Source organism: Eucyclogobius newberryi, unplaced genomic scaffold (assembly GCF_026437365.1).
Source record: "Eucyclogobius newberryi isolate DKJ021-1_F unplaced genomic scaffold, fEucNew1.0.hap1 SCAF_12, whole genome shotgun sequence".
Lineage (NCBI taxonomy): Eukaryota > Metazoa > Chordata > Actinopteri > Gobiiformes > Gobiidae > Eucyclogobius > Eucyclogobius newberryi.
Window position 1 is genome coordinate 4,517,256 of NW_027315746.1, and position 26,290 is coordinate 4,543,545.

The 26,290-nt window shown below is 43.5% G+C and overlaps 1 protein-coding gene across 1 annotated transcript; it reads left to right on the forward strand.

Annotated features, from left to right (window-relative positions):
- The first annotated feature begins 6,330 nt into the window (after positions 1-6,330).
- On the forward strand, positions 6,331-22,239 carry LOC140355935 (NLR family CARD domain-containing protein 3-like). The gene is made up of 10 exons (XM_072440592.1): positions 6,331-6,383; positions 6,469-6,552; positions 9,560-9,614; positions 9,719-9,908; positions 13,222-14,989; positions 15,304-15,471; positions 15,651-15,818; positions 15,885-16,055; positions 16,693-16,739; positions 21,235-22,239. The coding sequence occupies exons 1-10, from the start codon at positions 6,331-6,333 to the stop codon at positions 21,822-21,824; spliced, it is 3,294 nt and encodes a 1,097-aa protein (XP_072296693.1). The 3' UTR covers positions 21,825-22,239.
- Positions 22,240-26,290: the final 4,051 nt, after the last annotated feature.

The window sequence follows — 26,290 nt, forward strand, 5'->3', positions numbered from 1 at the left end:
CGATAATTACAAGTCAAATGTTAGTCACGGCCTTTGTACAAGGGAATAACCTGCTATTTTCATTTGATTAGGAACAATTCCTGTTTGAAAAGATCAGTTACAGATGTGAGTAAATGGATTGACAATATGTTCCATGATTTTTTGGACTAAAAACATATCGAACCCATTATTATCTGTTGATTGTTTGTTTTTACAGCTCTTCACAATTTTCAATATTTCATTTTCATTTGTTGGGTTTAGAAAAAACACCCTCATACGTGACCCCAGTCTCCATGTCATTGTTTTGAGGGCCACAATTTGTGTTGCCAATTTATGGCCAATGTTTACAAAGTAATCATTAAACTCATGAACAATTCCCTTAATATGACTTATTTTGTCATTGTCTTTGTTCAAATAATTAGGATAATTATTATTATTATTATTATGTCTCTTGTGTATTAAATCATTCATTATTTTCCATGTTCCCTGGATTTTCTGTCTATGTTGCATTAATAATTGTGTATAATATTCTTTCTTACAATTTCTGATTATATTAACTCATTTATTCTCGTATGCTTTATATTTATTTTCACAAACCTGCGTTCTGGATTTTAGGAATTTCCTATAGTTGATTTTTCTTTCTGCCTTAATTATTCCTTTAGTGAACCAGGGTTTCAGCATCTGTTTTTTACAAATTATTGTCTTAAGTGGACAACAATTATTATAAATATCAAGTAATTTTGCTAAAAAGACTTCATATGCTTCATTAGGATTTTCATACCTATAAATTTCATCCCAATTTTGTTTATTTCATTCCATTTTCAAAGTCTGAATGTCTTCAGGTGTTCTATGTCTCACTGTTCTTATGTCGCTCGTCTCATTACACCGTGTTTTAAATACATTTTGAAGAATTGCAAAAACAGGAAGATGGTCACTAATATCAGTCATTAAAAGACCTCCATCAATTTGACCAGTTTCATTTGTAAATATGTTATCAATGAATGTTGCTGATTCTGTTGTTATTCTAGTTGGTTTTACTATGACTGGAAATAATGTCCTGTTATAAAAAGTATTGATAAAGTCTGTGGTTTTCTTGTGTCCACCTGGTTAAGCAGCTCAACATTCAAATCACCACAGACAATGTAAGACTTATTTCCAATTGAGTGAAACATATTAGATATAAAGTCATTCAAATGATCCAGAGAAGAACCAGGTGTTCTATAAATGCAACAGTTATTTGTGTTTGTTTCTCCGTGTGAATCTCAAGCGTGACACACTCTAACATATGATCAACTGTAGTAGACATGCTTTCTATAGCATTACAATGCAGGTTAGAATCTACAGAGAGAGAACTCCACCTCCTCTTGTCTTTTCTATTCATTACAAACAGTTCATGTCCTTCCAGTTCAACAGCTGAGACTTTATCCTCATCGAACCATGTTTCAGAAATAGCAACTACACTAAACTTTGGGAATAATCTTAAATAATCTTTAATAAATGGGACTTCTACTATTAAAATGTCTCACAGAGAAAGCATGTTCCATGTTCACTCTTAAACTGTTCTTCTGTGTAATATTGACAATTTGTCTGACTACAATAAGTATCAGGATTTATTTCCTTTTCAACATCATATTTACCATGTTTAACATTTAAATCATTTAAGTTATTGTAGAAATCAGTTGGATCATCGATATCATTGATGGTCTCATCATTTAAGTGTGTATTTTGTTCTACCGTGGATCCAAGTTCTGGCATGTTGTAAGAAAATATATATATATATATATAAATAATAATAGTATCAATAACAAAAATAATGGCAAAATGTCTGGAAAAGTCCACTAGTCCAAACACAAGTTGTTCCATAATCCAAACGAAAGGTTCATCTTCATAGAGTTCATAGTCCATTAAATAAGAAAGTCTCATCCCTATAATCCAAAACAAACCATCATCTTCATGAAGTTCATAAGTCATTTCAGTCAAAGAAAAGTCATATTTGAATAGTATTTGCCTCATTTGTACTGGTCCAAGTCTTTGATGTCCCTGTGATCACTCGTGCTTGTTCAGTTCCATTTAGACCAATAAAAACACCAGCATTCCTGGTCCATGTCGCTTGTATTTTCTTTTGTTTCCACAGAATTCGTGCATGTCTTGTGATATCTGCGTTCTTGCTGCTGAGGTGTTCATGAATGTACACCATGCTCCCCTTTAGCTTGTGTGCCTGGAGCAGCAGATCCACTTTGTGTTTTCTGTTCACAAAGTGAACCACTATCGCAGGTTTGGCATGGCTACACTTCCGGGGAAGCAGGTGGCACTTTGATGTCTTTAGTTGAGAGAAATGTAACTACTTGTTGCTCCAGTGTTCGCAACTCCTCCACCGGTGCGTCCGGTCCCACCATGGCACCGGCGCCAGCAGCTGCTCCTGCGTAATTGCCATGTTTTGTTTCTAGCCCATTAATAATCACGTCCTCCATTCGTGTGTATTGTTCAAGGTCATCGATACGTCTTTCCAATCCATTTATGACCCGATCTTTTTCCTCTAGACGTTGCCGTAGCTCTTTAACTTCATCCACCAGTGCCACTAGCTTCACTTGCTGCTGCCTCACGGTGGCGATATCTTTAGACAAGCCGTTTAGCGCTGCCTTGATTTCCTCCAAGTCTTGGACAACTTCCATCAGAGGATCTGATTTCTTTGGTGGCGTTATGGTTTGGATGATGTTTCATTAAATGTCGTTAAATTCCACATATACAACCTGGAGCGCCAGGTTCTCCGACGCTCGTCCAATTATCAAAGTATTTCAGACAAAATTGTGTTAAAAGTTTGAGTTTGTCTGAATTCTTCAGTCGAATTTGACAGTTACAAAATGGCGGCTGAAACAGAACGTCTGTTACTCACATTGATGAGACTTCAGCAGTGGCGGCTGGTGCTGCTAAATATAGGGGGCGCTATTTGACATGAGCGTGTTTTGGTTTTTTTAAATGTCCAAAAATGAATATTTAACATTGACTTCTTTAAATACATATTTTAAATCCACATTTACATCTGAATTATTTAAATAAACTCACTTTATTTCCACTTTTGGTGATGATACAGTTTTTTACGATTGAATAAACTCTAAAATCTAAAGTTTTGCCCAAATATCAAAACCTTAAACTCAAGGAGCAAAACTGGGCCTCAGATCTGCTCCACTGTAACACAATAAGTCAGTTCACACTTTGTGCTAAACAACACACACAGTGATTTACAACACTCAACACACTTGTGCATTTACACACAGAAGTACATCAAGATGTCACTTCTGCAATTCTAAAGCACTGACTGTCAAATGACCACACCCATGTGCCAAATGACCACACCCATGTGCCAAATGACCACACCCATGTGCCAAATGACCACACCCATGTGCCAAATGACCACACCCATGTGCCAAATGACCACACCCATGTGCCAAATGACCACACCCATGTGCCAAATGACCACACCCACGTGCCAAATGACCACACCCATGTGCCAAATGACCACACCCATGTGCCAGCTCATTGAACACTGTCATCAGGCGCACAAACACAAGATCGCTTAATTGTAGACGCACCAATCAGGTTTAAGCACTATAAAAATGCAGCAGGTGAGTTCATCAAACTGAACCAAAATGGAAGGAAGAGGAAGAGGAAGAGGAAGAAGAAGAGGAAGAGGAAGACTTCAAGCAGGAGGAGGAGGGGGAGGAGGAGGGGGAGGAGTTTGGGAGGTTCTTTTTTTGTACTGGATAAAATGTAATGTTCATGAAAAGTGGTAAATGTTTTTATTCCGTCATGTTGACTTGAGTTTATGGAACAAAATAAATGACGTTGTCAACAGCATGAGTCTTGTGTCCTGTGTGGTGTCTACAGTGATGCACACAAGTGTGTGTAGTGTTCACTGTGTGTGTTGTTGTGCACAAAGTGTGAGCAGACATTGTGTTTACAGTTGTGCAAATCCGAGCCATGTTCACTGTGTTCTTCACCCACACGACTCTGTGCACTTAGAAACTGTAACTGTGTGTAACTGTGTGTAACTGTGTGTAACTGTGTGTAACTGTGTGTAACTGTGTTTAACTGGTGTTTAACTGTGTGTAACTGGTGTTTAACTGGTGTTTAACTGTGTGTAACTGGTGTTTAACTGTGTGTAACTGGTGTGTAACTGTGTGTAACTGTGTGTAACTTTGTGTAACTGTTTGTAACTGTGTGTAACTGTGTGTAACTGTGTGTAACTGTGTGTAACTGGTGTGTAACTGGTGTGTAACTGTGTGTAACTGGTGTGTAACTGGTGTGTAACTGTGTGTAACTGTGTGTAACTGGTGTGTAACTGGTGTGTAACTGTGTGTAACTGTGTGTAACTGTATGTAACTGGTGTGTAACTGTGTGTAACTTAGTGTATCTGGTGTGTAACTGGTGTGTAACTGTGTGTAACTGTGTGTAACTGTGTGTAACTGGTGTGTAACTGGTGTGTAACTGTGTGTAACTGTGTGTAACTGGTGTGTAACTGGTGTGTAACTGTGTGTAACTGGTGTGTAACTGGTCTGTAACTGGTGTGTAACTGGTGTGTAACTGGTGTGTAACTGTGTGTAACTGGTGTGTAACTGTGTGTAACTGTGTATAACTGTGTGTAACTGGTGTGTAACTGTGTGTAACTGGTGTGTAACTGGTGTGTAACTGGTGTGTAACTGGTGTGTAACTGTGTGTAACTGGTGTGTAACTGTGTGTAACTGGTGTGTAACTGGTGTGTAACTGGTGTGTAACTGTGTGTAACTGTGTGTAACTGGTGTGTAACTGGTGTGTAACTGGTGTGTAACTGTGTGTAACTGGTGTGTAACTGGTGTGTAACTGGTGTGTAACTGGTGCAAACATAATTAAGTCAAATACAACGTGTTTGTTTCATATGGTCAAAAAATATGGTTTTGATAAATTAGTGTAGAGTTTTTACAAGAGTGTTTCATTTTGCAAAGCAGCTCAGGTGTTTTATAATTGTGTTTGTGTTTGTGATAATTGTGTGAAGGATTTTACTAAATAAAACAAAACCATCAAAATTGTGTTTATTCAATTGTAAAAAACTGTAAACCAGGACTATTCAACTTTATTTTACCAAAGGCCAGTTTTTTCAGGGGCCAAGGCCTCTGGGCCTCTGGGCCTCTGGGCCACTGACTCTGGGCCTCTGGCTCTGGGCCTCTGGGCCTCTGGCTCTGGCTCTCTGGGCCTCTGGGCCTCTGGCCCTCTGGGCCTCTGGCTCTGGGCCTCTGGCTCTGGCTCTGGGCCTCTGGGCCCCTGGGCCTCTGGGCCTCTTGGCCACTGGGCCCCTGGGCCTCTGGCTCTGGGCCTCTGGGCCTCTGGCTCTGGGCCCCTGCGTTTTGTGGCCCCTGCGTGTGGCCCCTGCGTGTGTGGCCCCTGCGTGTGGTATGGGACACATAATAAAGTACAAATGCTCCGAGCTAAAGCGAGTGGAAGCCCAAGCCCCGCCCACTTCCGCTAACCTACCTGCGACATAAACTTGAACACCTGACGCAGTTTCTGCTCCGCTTTTATTTCACACTTTAGAGACATTTATAGAGTTTTAAGAAGCAGAAAAACCTCCTCAGACTGAGAAGTGAGACCAAGAAGCGACACAACGTGAGTGACTTTAATTCAAAGCCTCTTTTATATCTCTTTTATATCTCTTTTATATCTTTTAATCCGGTTTTAGTCGTGTGCGTGTTTTTGGAGGAAAGTGAAAGTAAGAGAAATGTGAGTCACAAACTGACACTCGACAGATCTCGTGTTATAAAACACAAATGTAAGAGTTTTAAAGAGCTTTAAAGAGCTTTAAAGAGCTTTAAAGAGCTTTAAAGAGTTTTAAAGAGTTTTAAAGAGCTTTAAAGAGTTTTAAAGAGCTTTTGTAACGTGGAAGTTTAACAGAGACAAACTGAGCTTTATCCTGGACTAATGCCACAGTCTGGGTTATTCTTATGGACGTCTCTTGTTCAGTTTGATCATTTTTCTAAAAGCCTCTCCAAATATATTAGAGCGTTTAAATCCATTGAGACGGAATGATCCTCATCAGAGTCAATTTATTCTAGATTTGATGATTATTGATGAGGTCAAACAAGTCATTTATTCACAAATGACTCACTGTGACTCTAGAGAGCAGCTTTATCACATCAAACTTTCTGACTCATAAAGTACATTTAATGTGACACAAACAGCCAGATGAAAGGCACTTTACGTTGTATTTAAATGACTTATTTCTATATGTGACCACTGTGTTTCCCATGAATAAAGGAAACTTTAGTGTGAGTAAAGTGAGCTCAGTCTCAGTCACTGTTTCCTGTGCTTTTCCTCAGGTCCATGATGAGTGACTCTGTGAAGGAGCCGCCTCCAGGGGGCAGCACTGATCCACCGTGAGTCTGACTCTTCACACTTTAGACAGTTACAGTTCAGTGAAGCAGCAGCAGCTTTAACAACAGCTGTGACTGTGTTTTACAGGTCCAGACCCAGGAATCTGTCCTTAAAGAGTGACCGCTCTAAAAATCTACCTCCAGAGTTTAAAGAACCAGGACCAGATTCAGAGTAAGACCCCAGAACCTTCTCATGTGCAGTTCAGAGTTCCTATAACCATAAGAGAGAGTGACACTTTTACTAAAAATGAATGTAATTTATGTCAAACTCTCATTATTGCTGTGTATTTAAGGTTAAAGGAATAAAGGAGGATTTTTCGCATGTGCACTCATCCCCTGCGGAGGCACATCAAAGCCTCGTTGCAACACGTGCGTTTGTTTATTAGCGCGACGGATCACATCGCGTCTCTCGTCTCCGTAGATTTCCGTCTCTTCTGAGCTCAAACTGTCTTTCTCTGTCTTAATGTTGTCCTCTACACGGAGGGAACTATATTATGATAGATCCATGCGCTTAGACACAGCGAAACGTGCTGCTGTCCTGGAGACGAGCCAGAAAGAGGCTGCAGGTGAGCAGTAGGTGCGTTTTATGATTGATACGTGGCAGGACTAATCGGCCGTCCACGCCACGAGGAAATGAGACTCAGATTTGGGCCAAAAAATCGTCCATTACGCCTTTAATTGAGGCATTTATAGTAAAAGTGCATGTGTTTTATTTGATGAGTTTATATTTCTGGAGGCTGTGGGGGGCGTGAACAAGATAAGATAAGATATAACTTTATTGTCCACACATGGGGAAATGTTGGTGTTACAACGCAGTAGATACAGGGGGAAAGGACAGATAACTTATAGGAAGTTTAAAAAACACTCTTAATAGAAGAACTCTTATGTACAAAAACAAAAACTCTTATTAACAAAACTCCTCTCATATCTTAATAGGGAATGGAGAGAAGAAAATAAAGATAAAGATAAAATATAATAATAATACAAATAAAAATAGCTGGCATAAGACAAATAATACTAATAATAATGGTAAAGTAAACACTCTTATTTACATCAGTTATATGCACATGAATGACATTAATTACGTGTGAGTATGACAGTAATTGCACATGAATGTGACGGTATTGCACATGGTTAAGTCAGTATTGCACGTGTTCAGGGCTAGCACGTCTCCTTCACACAGCGAGGGTGGATCAGGCACTGAAGCTTCTCTCCAGAGTGGACAGAGTGTCCTGCTCATGGTCCAGCATAGATGTGAGTTTAGCCAGGACCCTTCTGTCCCCCACCTCCTGCACCGAGTCCAGAGCACAGCCCAGGACGGAGCTGGACGTCTTGATGACTTTGTCCAGTCTCTTCCTCTCCCTCTCTGTGATGCTGCTGCTCCAGCAGGCCACGCCTACAGGAGCTGATGCCACCACAGAGTCATAGAAGGTCTTCAGGAGTGGCCCTGTCACTCCAAAAGACCTGAGTGTAAATGAGGCGTTGGGAAGGAGACCCAATCTTGCGACCTCTGAAGGACTGTATAATTTCTGGATATATATTTCCCTAATCTTCCCAGGTTGTCCGGCCAGAACAAAGGAGGACGTCAGCTTTGCTTATCACTCTTTATTTTGCTTGATGTTTGGGGTTAGGTTTCTACAATACAGAAGTACAGTGAATAGTGGATATTAAAACACAATAATCCAATGGAAATGGGCAGATAAACATAGAATATACAGACAGTAAAGGTGTGAATTGTTTACTACGTTAAAACAAGTTCAAATGGGAAATAAACAGTATATAAGCAGCAACATTCACAGCAACACAGCAGAGCAATGATCTCCAGCCATTTTCTCGCCAAAAAATATAAATTCCGATCGTCCTTGAACGCATCACTACTAGCGCCAGCGTGCTGCGGAGTGATGCTGGCCTATGGGCCGTGAACGCATCGTCGGCGCAGATTACACTGCCGAGATGGAGCCGGATTAATAAGACAAACTAACTACAGGTAATGACTAATAGTAGCACAGTTAAAACAGACAAAGACGAAGCATTAGGAGGATTAAACTCACATTCTCAAGGACCAAACACACAGGAAAAGCACACGAGGAACGGGAAGCAGCCGGAGGCACCTTTTGCCATACGAAGGGGGAAAACAACACAACAACTTTGCTAAACGCACAGAAGTCCCGTCAGGTGCTGCATTGTGATTGGTGGAGAGTAAGAGGACGTGATTGGCTGGACTATAGCTGGAGATCAGGTTACAAGTAGAGAATAGGAACGTAAAGAATAGCTCTAATAATAAACTAATAACTAAAACCGGAGTGACTAACTAAATGATGAACAAATCAAACACTATATTTACATGCAAACACTAGACCCTTGTTAACACTGAGTCTCCTCAGGAGGTAGAGCCGACTCTGGCTCTTCCTGTACAGTCTGTGTTATGAGTCCAGTCCAGTTTGTGGTTCAGATGAACACCAGGTACTTGTATGAGTCACTCTCTCAATGTCCCGTCCCTGGATGTTCACTGGTGAGGGGGGCGTGGCGTCTGCGGAAGTCCACCACCATCTCCTTGGTCTTCCCCGCGTTGATGAGGAGGTGGTTCCGCTGACACCAGTCCACAAAGTCCTGCTCCAGTCCTCTGTACTCCGCATCATCGTCGTCCGTGATGAGTCCGATGATGGCAGAGTCGTCAGAGAACTTCTGCAGGACACAGCTGTCCGTGTCATGTCTGAAGTCTGCAGTGTAGAGGGTGAAGAGAAAGGGCGCGAGGACAGTGCCCTGGGGCGCCCCCACACTGCAGGTCCGAGTGTCAGACACACAGTCCCGGGCTCTCACTAACAATCCCCTAAAGGGATCGCAGCAGAAACAGTTTGAGAAGCTCTGGTGTATGGACTGGATGGTTAGAACCTTCTGCAGTTTATTCTGTGACTGAGCTGATGTTTCCAGGTCCAGACAGAGCCACCTGTCCTTAAAGAGTGACCACTCCATACATCATCCTCCAGTGTTTAAAGAACCAGGACCAGATTCAGAGTAAGTCCCAGAAGAACCTTCTCTAAATCCTGTTTCTTTAAAGACGTTTTTCTCAACACCCGTCGCTCCCGTCGCTCCTGTCGCTCCTGTCGGGGGTTTGTTGGCTCTGATGTTCTGCAGTGGACAGAGTGTAATGTTGTATCATTGGTTTGTTTGTCCCACAGAGAGGAGAGCGCAGAGGGCCCCAGAGGAGACTGTGACCTGGACTCTGTTTTCAAGGTTTGTACCAAAAGCGTCACATGGTCAGAAACATTTAGAGGAGATTCCACCTGCAGAGTGGATCCCAGGGCCTGACCTGCTCCTCTGTGTTCTCTGTGTTTCAGCGTCTGGAGGAGCAGGTCCTGGATTATGTCAAACAGCAGCTGCAGAGGCTCCACAGGCTCCTGGCCTCAGATTACCCAGAATGCTCTGAGAGTGAGGAGGAGGAGTCGAGCAGAGAGGCGGTTCTGACCATCACCCTGGACTTCCTGAGGAGGATGGACCAGGAGCAGCTGCTCCAGCGTCTGCAGAACAGTAAAGCCACGTTTACACTGATGCTAACTTATATGTCGAGCCTTAGCGACACAAAGCTAGCAAAGCACGTTAGCAACACAAAGCTAGCAAAGCACTTTAGCAACACAAAGCTAGCAAAGCACGTTAGCAACAGCTGTTTTCTGTTTGTCGCAGCACGGCACTCTGCGTAGAGGCTTTGCACTGAAGTCAAACATTTTGGGGGCTGAGTACCCAAGTACTGAGAGTGGCTTTTGCACTTGGTTTTCAGCTCATTTGTTATTTCGAGCCTTTAAACATCTTGTCAAAAGTATAATTCAGGTTTTATATTAGATTTTGTATTTCTTATATTTGTGTAACGTCTGCTGCTCAGCGCCCTGAGCATGGAGCAAACCGTTCCAAAGAACTCTAAACCGGTCTGAGGGGCCGGGGCCAGTCCAAACGTGGCTTAAGAACTCTGTGAAGGTGTGAGGGCCTTGGGTCCAGCTACAACAGAGTGTGGCAGCCCCTCACAGTTAAAGCTCCTTTAAAGTGGAGCTAACCTAAATCAAACACTATTCTAGTCCCTGTGGTGTTTGAAGTGTCTATAATCCCTCAGAGCGGGGACTTTACTCACCTGAAAGCAGCACGTGTCGTGAGACAAACTAGCTTTAGATATTAGGTTTTGTCACGGCGGAGCAGCCGAACAGTCCACCAGAGGCATCAGGACCCTCTGTGTGATGGACAGTCAGGTGACCAGAGGGGCGGAGCTCCAAATGCACCATTCTTCTGTTGTAATACGAATATGAAAACTATTTACCTTTGGTTTCATCAAAACAATTAGAAATATACACGATCTACATGTCACACTCAACATTTCATAATGTATCTAGGGATGTGTACCGCTACGACGGACCGGATCTGGACTTGTAAAAACGTTTTGGTTCAGGTTAAAAAAAAAACGAAACCCCGGTGATTCGGTTCTGGACTCATAAAAAAATATAGCACTCACATACTATATCCTTTTCGTTCTAGAATCTAAACCATCTTAAACCTTCCATTGATCGCGAAATTTGCGCTGGACGTAAACACTGCCATGCGCCGCCGTCAATAGCGCACACGGACCCTAATTAGTGACGCACGCGTCTTCCGGGCAGAAGTTAAAGCCGGTGAAATAAGTTTAAAGATGCGAGAGACGGGAGCGCCTGGTACGTGTCGAGCTGCAGAACCGTGTGTCCACATGTGAACATTGAAGTGAAGCCGGTGAGATCGCTGGCTTTATCTGAACTGTTTAAGCTGTGGCCGCCGCGTGCCATGTTGTGATGGTTAAAGGGGCGGGGTCAGCTTGGTCTTATCTGGGTTGTGCTTTGGGCTTTGTGTAAATATGAATGAAATAACTTAAGTGTTATGTTGTGGTGTGATATATTTGGCATTAAGTAAATACAAAGTAAAGTCAAAGTAATATTGCTTAATTGCTGCATTCATTAATTGGAGTTTATATTTTGTATTTGTATTCTACAGTTGTTAAATCTGGTCTGGTGTTTAATGCTGCTAATATGATGTATTATTTTGATGTGTTGTGTAAAATATTTTCATATTCTACTTTTGATACTGCTAAGTTGATGCTTTATAGTGATTCAAGTTGACTTTTATGCTAGTTTTTATAACTCTGTTATTTTACACTGTTATTTAATTATTTACACTGGTGTTTTGTCTGTTTGAAGGTTTTTACCTGACTTTTGATGCCAATAGATCTGTAACATTAAAGATGGAAATGTGTCTAAAGGCAAAACATTGTATCAGATGAAACAGCTGCTTTGACCCTTGACCCAGACTGACCCTGTCAACAATACTCAACATGCTCTTGTTCCTCAAGTAAAACACATGAATGTGTGTTAACTGTTAGTTAAGCTATAGTTTAGCAGCTAGCTCGTAGCTAGTAGCTTGTGATTTGTAAGTTGTAACTTCTGTTAAAAACTGTGAATAAACCAGACAAGTTGAGTTTATTTCAATCTGCAGTTAAGCCTTGTGTTTGATAGTCGTCCTTGTTCAAGTGTCTTCAACATAATTTAGCCAAGTAGCTTGTGTTATGCTGTTATAACATTATGCAAATATGGCATGAGTTCAGCCGGACTCATTAGGTCCGGACCTGAACCTAAACCTCTGGATTTGAATCCGGACTTGAACCTGAACGTGGGTTTAGGTCTGCATCACTACTGATAGTCCATTAAAGGACTGATTGTAAACAAAGACGCTAGTTTGATAGAAAACAAAGAGGTTTAGTTTCTGTTGAAACCAATAACACCTTTTCATTAGGAGGTCCCGCCCAGTGGGCAGGGCCTACCCAGAGTAGGATAAATATCTCTTTGGAACGATTGGACATAACGTCTCTGACCCATTTGATAATGCCTCCATTAACACCGAGGTCCATGAGCCTGTTCAGTCAAATATGTACACGCAGAGAACTGAAAGCTGATGTAAAGTCCACAAAGAGGATTCTAGCATAATGGTCAGGGGCCTGAAGGTGCTTTGCTAAGGTGTTATATAGAGTGATAGCTGCATCTTCTGTACTTCTGACTTTCATATGCAAACTGTTAGATGTCCAAACAGTTGGATATAGACGACATGATGTTTTTACTCACAGTTTGCTCCACACTCTTACATAAAATGAAGGTAAGTGTTATTGGGTGAAAATCATTCAGTTCAGATGCTCCAGGTTTTTTAGGTAGAGGCACATTTCATGTGATGAGCTACAGCTGTTATTGGCTGAAAAGGACTGATCAGAAAGGATTATCTGGATTCAAATGTTTCTGATGTTTCAAAGTGTGCGTGTTACAACTGCGAGGGTAAAAGAAGTAACAAAACCAAGATGTTCAATGGTGAAATAAAGTTTGTTCAATAAACAGGAACACAAAGGTAAATGAACAAACACAGACACGACTAAGAAAATAAGTTAAGTGTCTCTATAAGGTACGAGTCACAGGACAAACAAAACAAAGGCCCATGAACAGAATCAAAGTGACAACTTAAAAGGAGACAAATAACAAACGAACAAACTACAAATGTCTCAAAACACAAAATCAGGCGCTACCACCACAGCCCTGATGAACGAGAAGACGAATGGCCTTGTGCAGCTGCAACAGGTCCTTAAATACTGGAAGTGGCTGCAGGTGAAGACTGTGGATTGGCCCATCAACCAGAGGAAACAGGAACAGGGAACATTAGAGTCAAACACACAACAGGGAGGACGGGGGCCGGAATAGTGGGTTGAATTTCATAAAATCTCCAGAGCTCTCTCTGCTCTAACTGAACCCAGTGTGTCCAGTTACACGTCTGATGCAGATTTCTCTTTTTACAGGTCTGTGTTCTAAGGTTCAGGGAGAAGTGAAGACATGTCTGGTACAGAAGTTCAGCCGTGTGTGTGAGGGCATCGCTAAAGAAGGAAACTCCTCTGAACTGAAGCAGATCTTCACAGAGCTGTACATCACAGAGGGAGAGGCCACAGAGCAACATGAGGTCAGACACATCGAGACCAGGAAACCGGCCTCTGCAGAGACCGCCATCAAGTGTGAAGACATGTTTAAACTCCCAATCGGAGAAGAACCAATGAGAGCACAGACAAAGGGACCAATCAGAGTCGTGCTGACGAAGGGCGTGGCCGGTGTGGGGAAAACAGTGCTGACTCAGAAGTTCAGTCTGGACTGGGCTGAAGGTAGGACCAACCAGGAGCTCCAGCTGCTGTTCCCGTTCACTTTCAGAGAGCTCAATGTGCTCAGAGACACACAGTTCAGCCTGGTGGAGCTGCTGCACCACTTCTTCAGTCCATCCAACGCTCTCTGCAGCTTCCAACAGCTCCAGGTGCTCTTCATCTTTGACGGTCTGGACGAGTGCAGACTTCCTCTGGACTTCAGCCAAACCCGGGTCCTGAGCGACCCCACAGAGTCCGTCTCAGTGGACGTGCTGCTGGTAAACCTCATCAGGGGGAGCCTGCTTCCCTCCGCTCTTCTCTGGATAACCACGCGCCCCGCAGCGGCCAATCAGATCCCTGAGTGGTGCGTCTCCATGGTGACAGAGGTGCGAGGGTTCGCCGACCCGCAGAAGGAGGAGTACTTCAGGAAGAGGTTCAGAGACGAGCGGCAGGTCAAACTTGTTCTCTCCCACATCAAGAGCATCCGCAGCCTCCACATCATGTGTCACATCCCGGTCTTCTGCTGGATCCTCTCCACAGTTATACAGAAGCTTCTGGAACAAACAGAGGAACCAGAGCTGCCCCGGACTCTCACACAGATGTACGTCCACTTCCTGGTGGTGCAGGCCAAAGTAAAGAACATCAAGTATCACCAAGGATCAGGGACAGACCTTCACTGGACTCCAGAGACCAGGGAGATGGTGCAGTCTCTGGGAAAAGTGGCCTTTGAGCAGCTGCAGAAAGAAAACCTGATCTTCTACGAGTGTGACCTGAGCGAGTGTGGGCTGGACGCTGCAGCGGCCTCAGTGTACTCCGGAGTGTTCACACAGGTCTTTAGAGAGGAGCCAGGGCTGTACCAGGATAAGGTCTACTGCTTCATCCATCTGAGTGTGCAGGAGTTTCTGGCTGCTCTTCACGTCCATCAGACCTTCTTCAGCTCTGGAGAGAACCTGCTGTCCTCATCAAACTCTTCTGAAGAAGCCTTCTTTAGCTCTGCTGTGGACCAGGCCTTAAAGAGTCCAAACGGACACCTGGACCTGTTCCTGCGCTTCCTCCTGGGCCTGTCTCTGCCGACCAATCAGAGGCTGCTGCAGGGTCTGCTGACTCACACAGGAAGTGGCTCTCAGACCAATCAAGAGACAGTAAAATACCTTAAACAGAAGCTCAATGATGAGTGTCTGTCTACAGAGAAAAGCCTGAACCTGTTCCACTGTCTGAACGAGCTGAACGACCGCAGTCTGGTGCAGGATATCCAAAACACCCTGAGAGAAGGACGCCTGAAGGCAGATGAACTTTCTCCTGCTCAGTGGTCAGCCTTGGCCTTTCTCTTACTATCCACAGAATCAGACCTGGAGGAGTTTGACCTGAGGAAATACTGTCCCTCAGAGAAGGCTCTGCTGAATCTGCTGCCGGTTATCAAGGCCTCCACCAAAGCCATGTGAGTACAAACTACACTGTGGAAGAGTGGTTCGCACTCTCAACTCAAAGTCTACCCTAAATCCAAATGGCAGAACATTCCAGGGTAATGTGTCCAACAAAAGCAGCTAAAATGTGAAAACACTGGTACATAAACATGTCCTCGAGGCCATATAATCCTAAAGTTCAACTACACACAGACTTTCATAAGGTCCACTTCCTCCAGCAGCATCACTGAAGCACAAATCAGACTGACATCGGCCAAACGGACCTCATAGTTGACACTTTGTTCACGATCAGGTGTGAGTGCGCTCTAATCTCCCTCTCCGTCCTCAGTCTGTCCGGCTGTAACCTGACAAACAGCATCTGTGGTCCTCTGGCCTCAGTCCTCAGCTCTTCCAGTCTCACACACCTCGACCTGAGTCAAAATGACCTCCAGGACTCAGGAGTGGAGCTGCTGTGTGATGGACTGAAGAGCGCCCCCTGCAGACTGGAGACTCTCAGGTTGGATCAACTACACTTTGCTCTTCCAGTGTTTGTTTGTCTATTAGTCTATTGACATTTCTATTCTATTCATCATAATAACTTGCATTTAAAGTTATTTTTAAGTTTGTGTACTGCTTCAATACTATTACTGCAATGACTATTTCGGGGCATAATAAATAAAAATGTATTGTCCCCAGATTGAGTACTTGTGGCCTGTCCTCTCTCAGCTGTGGTCCTCTGGCCTCAGTCCTCAGCTCCTCCAGTCTCACACACTTCGACCTGAGTCAAAATGACCTCCAGGACTCAGGAGTGGAGCTGCTGTGTGATGGACTGAAGAGCGCCCCCTGCAGACTGGAGACTCTCAGGTGAGACACTCCCATCATGCACTCTGCCCCTTGTTTCCACATGAGTGTAATGCTGTGTGTCTTTAGGCTGTCTGGATGTCTGGTCTCAGAAAGGGGCGGGGTCTATCTGGCCTCAGCTCTAAGCTCCACCCACTGCCATCTAAGAGAGTTAGACCTGAGCTACAACCATCCAGGACCCTCAGCAGAGAGACTGACCGCTCTACGGGACGATCCACACTGCCCCCTGCAGTCTGTCAGGTGAGACCACACTGCCCCCTACAGTCTGTCAGGTGAGACCGCACTGCCCCCTACAGTCTGTCAGGTGAGACCGCACTGCCCCCTACAGTCTGTCAGGTGAGACCACACTGCCCCCTGCCGTCTGTCAGGTGAGACCACACTGCCCCCTACAGTCTGTCAGGTGAGACCACACTGCCCCCTGCAGTCTGTCAGGTGAGACCACACTGCCCCCTACAGTCTGTCAGGTGAGACCACACTGCCCCCTACAGTCTGTCAGGTGAGACAACACTGCCCCCTGTGTCTGTCAGGTGAGACCACACTGCCCCCTGCAGTCTGTCAGGTGAGACCACACTGCCCCCTACAGTTTGTCAGGTGAGACCACACTGCCCCCTGCAGTCTGTCAGGTGAGACCACACTGCCCCCTACAGACTGTCAGGTGAGACCACACCGCCCCCTACAGTCTGTCAGGTGAGACCACACCGCCCCCTACAGTCTGTCAGGTGAGACCACACCGCCCCCTACAGTCTGTCAGGTGAGACCACACTGCCCCCTACAGTCTGTCAGGTGAGACCACACTGCCCCCTACAGTCTGTCAGGTGTGGGCCCTGGCTCAGGGGTTGGTCCAGGTTCTGGTCTAAACTAGACATGTGTTTTCCAGGTTGGATCCTTCTGGAAAGCGCTGGATGGTTCCAGGTCTTAGAAAATGTGAGTAGTATTTTATTTGGTACAACTTCACATGTAGAAGACTCACAGCTGTAGATCTGATGTTTTTATTTGAACTTATCGACACATTTAGAGGTTTGACAAGCAGCAACTTCCACAAACATCAGACTGAAACTGTTTCACTGGAGGAACTGTCCAACTTTACATTTGAACTAGGGCGATCTTTACATTCATCTTTATTCTCCTAATCTTACAGGTAAATATGAAAATACCTTATTATTATAAGACAGATTTATGACGGCGTCTTCTTTATCCTGAGCTTTCGCTCTCGTACTCGTCTGTCGTCATGAATTGGACTTGGAAACATATTGTCCTGCTCCGACGCCTCGGCCGCCGCTCACACTTTGCCCGTCTGTTTGTGCTGCAGTTTGTGGCATCTGTAGTCAAGGGGTAAATGCAAAAGAAGAAGTCAGAATCAGAATTAGAATCAGAAAAGGTTTATTGTCAATGAACATAATTCACAAAATAGGAACTTGCTTTGGTGATTCGGTGCAACATCAAACGATGAACAATGATAAAACAACATATATAAGATGAAAAAGCCCCTGAAGGCTTGGGCCCTGGACACGGCAGACGGGACAAACGATGTCTTAAAAGGTCGTGTTCTTGGTGGCAGTGAGAGGAGGCTGTTGCTGCGGTTACTCCTGAGCCCACATTGTTGAGTTACTCCTGATGCCCTGGTCCTCCTCCACCACAGCTCCCACAGACTCCACCCTTTTCCCCGTCACACAGATACATGTATGTTTGAGTATGGGATCAGAACCTGTGACTAGATGGGCTCCATACAAGTGCATATGGTCCTCACGTGGTCCACACGCAGCGGTCACTGCTAATGTTAAGGCTGAAGTCCAGAGCAGCAGAAACACTGAGGAGCTGTGAGTACAATGTGCCTGGGCACCATCGGCTCAGCTCTGCAGACGTCACATGATCTATGCTCTTTTTCTCTTCAACACTACACGTTTATTACTGTTTATTGTGTTTTTAGGCCAATTAAAGCTGAAAATAAAGAAGAAATAAATAAGTAGGAGTCACTTTTGAATAAGGCTGATTTCACCACTAGATGGTGCACTCAGAGGACATGTCATGTATTAATGTAAGAAATGTCTTTGACTTGTTTTTGTTCATCCTTTCTACAAATAATAATGGATTCATATCACAAAGAGATATTGACGTGTCTCAATCATTATTTAATATGACACAGTCACGTTTGGACCTTTGACTTTTTTAATTGAATGTAAGACACAAAGACATATTGTATCAGACACAAATAAACACTGATATGTTTATGTCTGAGACACAATTAGGCTGCGTTTTACATATTAACTGTTACTCAAGATATATTAATATATCATTTAATATGAATTAAAGCGCTCCGTGAGGACTCGGGAAATGCGTGTGCCTTGGCGCTTCAGTCTAAAACAAGTCTTAAAAACTAAAGTAAAAAGGGCCTAAAGAGTCTTTTAGTTGGAGCAAAATCTGATCCTAAATCAATAAAGTTGTGTATTTTCCAATCCAACCCAATCCACTTTATTTATACAGCACGATTTACACAACCAGAGGGTTCCAAAGTGCTTCACAGCAGGTAAAAGACTACAGAGGCATAAATAGGATAAAAGTAATAAAATAAGATATAAAAACAAAATCAAATAGAAAATTAAATCAAACAAACACACTAAAATCAATGGAATAAAAATAAACAAAATAAAATAGATAAAAAGGTGCTGCCCTCCCAACACATATAAAACATACAATCAACACACTACATGGAGTTAAAAGCCAGAGAAAACAGATGTTTTTAGAAGCGATTTAAAAAGAGGCTTTTCTTATGGGGAGTGGCACTTTGTTCCACAGTTCTAATAATAATAACTTTTATTTATATAGCGCTTTTCAGTGACCCAAAGACGCTGAACATATATAAAAAAGGGGGGGGGTATTTACAGACAGGGGGGACAACACGTACAGAACACATTAATATACAGATAAAATGAACAAGACAGAAGAAGTAGAGAGAAAAAGATGGGGATGTAACAGGGGGTAGAAGAGTAGGCAATGGGGTAGAGGAGGCTAGGGGTAGGGGAGGTCATAGGCTTGGGTGAAGAGGTATGTTTTTAGGCGGGATTTGAATGTTGTGAGTGAGGGAGAGTGGCGGACAGGTTGGGGGAGGGAGTTCCAGAGTCGGGGTGCTGTTCGGGAGAATGCTCTGTCGCCAAAAGTTTTGAGTCGGGATGTTGGTGCAGTCAGGGTGAGAGAGGAGGAGGATCGGAGAGCTCGGGTGGGGCGGTGGGGGATGAGGAGGTCAGACAGGTAGGGGGGGGCAAGGTGGTGAAGAGCTTTGAAGGTGAGGAGGAGTATTTTAAAGTTTATGCGCTGCTTGATGGGGAGAGAGTGGAGAGAGCGGAGAACGGGAGTGATGTGTTCACGGGACCGGGTGTGGGTGAGGAGGCGGGTGTGGGTGAGGAGGAGGGTGTGGGTGAGGAGGAGGGTGTGGGTGAGGAGGAGGGTGTGGGTGAGGAGGCGAGTGTGGGTGAGGAGGAGGGTGTGGGTGAGGAGGGTGTGGGTGAGGAGGAGGGTGTGGGTGAGGAGGAGGGTGTGGGTGAGGAGGGTGTGGGTGAGGAGGAGGGTGTGGGTGAGGAGGAGGGTGTGGGTGAGGAGGAGGGTGTGGGTGAGGAGGAGGGTGTGGGTGAGGAGGAGGGTGTGGGTGAGGAGGAGGGTGTGGGTGAGGAGGAGGGTGTGGGTGAGGAGGAGGGTGTGGGTGAGGAGGAGGGTGTGGGTGAGGAGGCGGGTGTGGGTGAGGAGGCGGGTGTGGGTGAGGAGGGTGTGGGTGAGGAGGAGGGTGTGGGTGAGGAGGAGGGTGTGGGTGAGGAGGCGGGTGTGGGTGAGGAGGGTGTGGGTGAGGAGGAGGGTGTGGGTGAGGAGGCGGGTGTGGGTGAGGAGGCGGGTGTGGGTGAGGAGGCGGGCAGCAGAGTTTTGGACCATTTTGAGTCTATGGAGGGAATGGGAGGAGGTGCCAGTGAGGAGGGAGGTGCAGTAGTGGAGGCGGGAGGAGGTGAAGGCCTGGATGAGGGATTCAGCAGCGGGGAGGGGGAGGGTGAGGGTGAGGGGGAGGGTGAGGCAGTGTCTGATTTTGGCGATGCTGCGGAGGTGGAAGTATGAGGTCTAGAAGAGGTTTTGGAGCTGCCACTGCAAAGGCTCGTTCACCTCTGACCTTTAGCCCGTGGCACTGCCAGGAGCTGGTCAGCTGACCTGAGGGAACGGCTGGGAGTGTAGGGGTGTAGCAGCTCGGAGAGGTCAGGAGGGGCAAGACCATTTAAGGCTTTAAAAGTAAATTAAAGAGTTTTAAAATGAATCCTAAAATGGACGGGCAGCCAGTGGAGTGAAGCTAAAATAGGAGAAATGTGCTCATATTTTCTTGTTCCAGTTAAAAATGTTGCTTGTTCTTCTACAATCCATGTGTGTGAGAGACTTAAGAGGCAGTAGACGAGTCAAAGGAGTCAAAAGTCACTTATTGGTGAAAGAAGAAGGCTAAAGTTCAACAATCTGGTGTCTCCACAACATAGTAAATGTGCTGTACTTTGACTTGATAGAATCTTGTGTTTTTACAGCCGTGTGTCACGACCGGCTCGTCTCGCTCCGTGAGGACTCGGGAAATGCGTGTGCCTTGGCGCTCCGGTCTAAAACAAGTCTAAAAACTAAAGTAAAAAGAGCCTAAAGAGTCTTTTAGTTGGAGCAAATATCCACACTGTGTCCACGGACATCTCCCCTGAACACCACGCCCACTTTTAAACTGTCAATCATGTCATCTCAACGTTCATGTTTATAAATGAGAATTGATGAGAACAAATCTGTCTTTGAATAAATGTGGATTTTGAGAGGCTCCAAAGCAGAATGTGGAACGTCTGAAAAACATCCACATTCACAGGTGAAGAAAGCACAGTTTAGGTCGTCCACCAATGATTTATTCACAAATATATAAATGCACATCTCATTTGACCTGCATCAATCCATCAATGTGTCTGTCACAGTGAGTGTGATGCTCTGAAGCTGTGGACCACTTTAAAACACTATTCTGCAATATTCATATTGAAACTGTCGTCATGGAATTAAACTGGAGCCAAATTCAGCTTTGTGTTCTTCATGTTTTATAAAGGCTCAAGATCAGACTAAACTAAGGGTCAAAAACATGAAATATAAGAAGATCAGATCGGTATCAGATCGGTATCGGATCGGTATCGTAAAGAACAAACATTAAAGATCAGTATTGGATCTGGAGCCGCACAAACTGAACGTCCCAGTTCAAAACACTGATGAGGTTTTGAGCCAAACTAAACATGTTGAAGCTGATCACACATGAGCTGAGCCTCCAACCACCTCATTATCATTGATTTACCTTTGAGAAGAAACAGGACTTTCACACTTCATATTTACTCTCACTAACCTGTTTAAATCATCACATTTTAAATGTGTCTTTGTGTTTCAGATCACTGTGAGCTCACTCTGGATCCAAACACGGCACACAGAAGACTCCATCTGTCTGAGGACAAACGGACTGTGGAACTCTCTGAGTCAGAACAAGTTCCAGATCATGAGGACAGGTTCACAGACTGTCCTCAGGTCCTGGCCTCCTCCGGCCTGAGGGGGCGCTGTTACTGGGAGGTGCAGTGCTGGGGGAACGTTGATGTAGCAGTGAGTTACAGAGGAATCAGACGGAGAGGAAAGAGTGAGAAGTGTGAGTTTGGACTCAATGATCAGTCCTGGAGGATGAGGATCTGGGGAGGAAAATATTATTTTATGCACAATGAGAAAGAAAGACCTGAGTTTATGTCAAGTTTGAGAAGATATAAGCTGTCACCTCTGTTTCCTCCAAACACCTCCAGAGTGGGCGTGTTCCTGGACTCTGAGGCTGGAGCTCTGTCCTTCTATCAGGTCCTCTCTGGTGGAGAACTGTCCCACCTCCACACCTTCAGCTCCTCCTTCACTGAGCCTCTGTTTCCTGGGTTTAGACTGAGGAGGTTAAACAGTTCAGTGTCTCTGGTGAAGCTGAGCACACAGCGCCCCCTGGAGGACTGACACTTCAGGTCCTGTTAGTCTGGTCTCACCCCAAACACAAACACATTTAGAAAAAACATTTAACTTCAATGAGCATTTTATTATTCATATTATTTTGTCAAGATTATTTTAGTGTTCGACGAATCAAACAATTATTTCTGTTTTACATTGGAACGCTTCAAAAAGGAATTTGTCAAATCTGACTAAACTCTCATGGAGTCAGAAACTGTCACTCATTCTCAAACATTTTATCATTATTATTATTATTATAGTTTTATGTTTTCAAAAGTCCCAGGACAAAATGGTATTTACTCCCTGAACATTTGTGATGAAATGTTTTGCTTCATGTTTAATAAATGTATTTAATATTTCTTTGATTTTCAGGATGAATTGACTGATGATGGTTGACATTTTGCTGATGATGTGATTTATAATAAAAGAGGGTTTCATAATAATCACTGGATATTGTCTCTTTTTCGGACCATTCTCTGTGAACCCTAGAGATGTGTGAAAATCCCAGTAGATCAACAGTTTGTGAAATACTCAGACCAGCCCGTCTGGCACCAACAACCACGCCACCTTCAAAGTCACTTCAATCACCTTTCTTCCCCGTCCTGATGCTGCTTTGAACTGCAGCAGATCCTCTTGACCAAGTCTACAGCCTAAATGCATTGAGCTGCTGCCGTGTGATTGGCTGATGAGACATTTGCGTTAACGAGCAGTTGGACAGGTGTACCTAATAAAGTGGCCGATAACTCAGCAGCGTCCACACAAAGAGCCCTCATTACAGGGGTCACCTTAGACTGTATTAGATCCTGTTTAACCGTGTTGGTCAGAGATCCTGGGAGAGACTGGACACTCTGTTTAGATCTTCTTTGGCTACAGCAGATCTGATATTTGGCACAGAATTCACACACAATGTTCTTCTTTCTCCACGAACAGCGTTAGAAAAGCTCTGGTGGAGAAAGGTCCATCTCCTGTTCACAAGTACATATCTGTTATTCCACGTGGGAGAGTTGTGCGCTTGAACTTGTGTTTGAAGAGGAGTTTTTCATCAAGAAGGACCTGCAGATGAAAATGTCCCACTCACGTCTCAAGAGGAAGTCAAGACCACACAACTTTATCAATATTAAACTGTGAATATAGTAGCAGAGAGAGCACACTGGACTTTAGTCGCTCCAGGTCCATTTCTTTTTAGTTCTTTTCTATATTTCTGAGTTTGGATTTGTGAATATGACATTTTTCCAGAATGACCAGAAGGTTTATAATGTAACGTTTGTTCAGATTGTTGTAAAAAAGCAAAGAGCTCGTCTCGAAACGGAAAAGTCAAGTTTGGGCGTTAGATTTATGAATGAACCTGACACGACATTTCCAGAAGGTGGCAGTGTTGGGACATGAGCAGAAGAGTTACTGTTTCAGACTTTGACTGACAGAATGTACCACGTGTGTATTTATATACCTGTGTGAGTATTTGGGGGCGTGGCCTCTGACCTCACAGTCCAACAGTCCACTCGTTTTCATGGTCTATGGGTGTGACACAGATTCTGCTCAGCTTTGATTTCACATTTTAGAGACGTTTATGGAGTTTTAAGAAGCAGAAAAACCAAGAAGCGACACAACGTGAGTGACTTTAATCCACCGCCTCTTTTATACCTCTTTTATACCTCTTTTATATCTCTTTTATACCTCTTTTATATCTCTTTTATACCTCTTTTATACCTCTTTTATATCTCTTTTATACCTCTTTTATATCTCTTTTGTATCTCTTTTATATCTCTTTTATACCTCTTTTATACCTCTTTTGTATCTCTTTTATATCTCTTTTATACCTCTTTTATATCTCTTTTATACCTCTTTTATACCTCTTTTGTATCTCTTTTATATCTCTTTTATATCTCTTTTATACCTCTTTTATATCTCTTTTATACCTCTTTTGCCATCACAAGACTTAAAGACTTAATCTCTCTGAACATAAATGAGATGGTGGAGCAAAGGTCAGAGTCTCTTCTTAAAGAATTCCAAAGGTGCAAAAGGAGGTTCTGAGCTCACAAAAAGCCTGAAGAAGATGATTGTGGACACGTGTGAGTCTGTGGATCCAGAGACCAGCAGTGTCTCCACTTACTGGGGGACGTTTGACACAGAGTTGGACAGAAGAGCGATAAGACCCCAAATAAAAACCATGAGACGGCTCGTGTGGAAATCAGCTCTTTTATGTGTGTTTCTTTATTAAACATTTGGTCATTTGAACTGTTTTGGTGAATAAATGACGGACTTTAGATCTTTGAAAAGATGAAGTTACTGATTGTTCATTTGCTGAGGTTCAATAGGGCGGAGCACGCCTCAACCGCCGCTATCGCACTGAACAGAAGGAACTGTTCAAAATCATATTCATCCCAAAGAGATGGATCATTCTCAATATTGAGGAGGAGAAATGTACTTTCATTATTTGCAACATCTATAACGTGTGAATAAATGATCAGAATTGAGAAAGGAATCCCAGGGGGCGTGTCTAATCGTAGCAGGTGATTTCAAACATGCACCAAATGATTTAGTGGATCAAATACCTCCCAGAAGAGTTTTGACCTCCACATTTAAAAGCACAGAACGAACGAGCGACTAAATGTGACGGACATTTGGCACTTTCTAAATCTGATATCAAGGAATATTCTGGGCATAATTCCAATCGATCAAAGTGTGTCATAATTATGCCCCATTCTCTGACCGTCAGCTGACCTCAGGCTGGTGCAGAAGAGAACCAGATATTAGAGGCTTCTGGAAGTTGAATGTGAATCTATTGAACCATGATGTGTTTTGTCAAATGGTTGAAGATTATTCCAGAATATTCCCAGTGTAAAAGTTGCGGTGAAGAGGAGGAAGTAGAAATGAAAGGCTTAAAAGACGAGACGGCTGAAGGTGCTTTTGTGACATCGACGTGTAAATGGAGAGAATATGGGGAAAACTCAAGCTTCTTCTACAGAAAAAAGGAACCAAAAAAGAAATGGTGTGAATGACCTAAAAGTAACTGACAAAGTGTTATTATCTAAGTCTCTAGATATTCTGAAATATGTTGAATCCTTTTGTCAAAAAAGTCAAATCAGTCAGATTCTCAACCAGATGTTTCACGATAACGATCGTGGAATGACAGGAAGTGGAAAAAAGCCCTAAAAAAAGGCCAATTGCCCGGTGTGATGGGTCTCCAGGGGGTTTTAATGCTCCATTCTGGGACATGATTGAAAAGCCATTGTTTAAAGCGCTTAATCAATGTGTCACCTTGGGAGAAATGTCAGCTTCAGTGAAACAAGGCGTGATCTGCCTGATCCCTGAACCCCAAAAGGATCCGCTGATGATTGAAAACTGGCGTCCAATCACACGCTTCAATACAGAGTGTAAAATACTGGCCTCAGTTTATGCCAAACGTCTTAAATCTGGCCTTTCGGACATAAACGAGGCACAAACTGGCTTCATGAAAAACCCTCACATTAGTTCCAATACCAGACTGTGTTAGATGGACCTGATGATGCAACGCTGACTCCCAAGACTTGATCCTGTTTTTAGGTCTTTACCAGGCTTTTGACACCAGAAAACATGACTTTCAACTGACAAATTGCGATTCTGGGATAAAACGTTATAATGTTGAGCAAAACTTCAAATATATTCATCTTAACTGCATTTTAGTTCAACGAGTCGTCCAATTATCAAAGTATTTCAGATAAAATTGTGTTAAAAGTTTGAGTTTGTCTGAATTCTTCAGTCGAATTTGACAGTTACAAAATGGCGGCTGAAACAGAACGTCAGTTACTCACGTTGATGAGACTTCAGCAGTGGCGGCTGGTGCTGCTAAATATAGGGGGCGCTATTTGACATGAGCGTGTTTTGGTTTTTTTAAATGTCTAAAATTGAATATTTAACATTGACTGTTTAAATACATATTTTAAATCCACATTTACAACTGAATTAATTAAATAAACTCACTTTATTTCCACTTTTGGATGATGTATGATGATACAATGACTTAGAGGCAGATTCCATTTGTGAGAAAATACATTTGACATAAAATGACATTTTACACTTTATAAAATATCAGATTGTAAAGATCAAATCAAACATCAGTGATACTGTCACTTCTACTGCAGAGTAACAATTACTACAGGACGAGAATATAAAAAACAAACAATTGTTGGTGTTTCATAAAACAGCTTGTAAGTGGCATTGGTTACTCTGAACTACATGTGTAACATTTACATTTGTATATTTAATCACAGACATTATTGTTTTATGGAAAGTTAAAGACGTGTCATTTATAACATTCTTTCATGGGTTTTCTAAAAACCAAAACATATTTTTATGAATAGAAGTTAAGCGATACTTAATGCTTAAGGGGCTTCCACACCGCGGCGGCCGAAGGGTCCAGTTTACATTCAAAGTCTATAGTAAACGCGCGTCGAGCGCGTAGTGCGTTTCCCGCGGCGCGATTTCTTCGTTTTTGC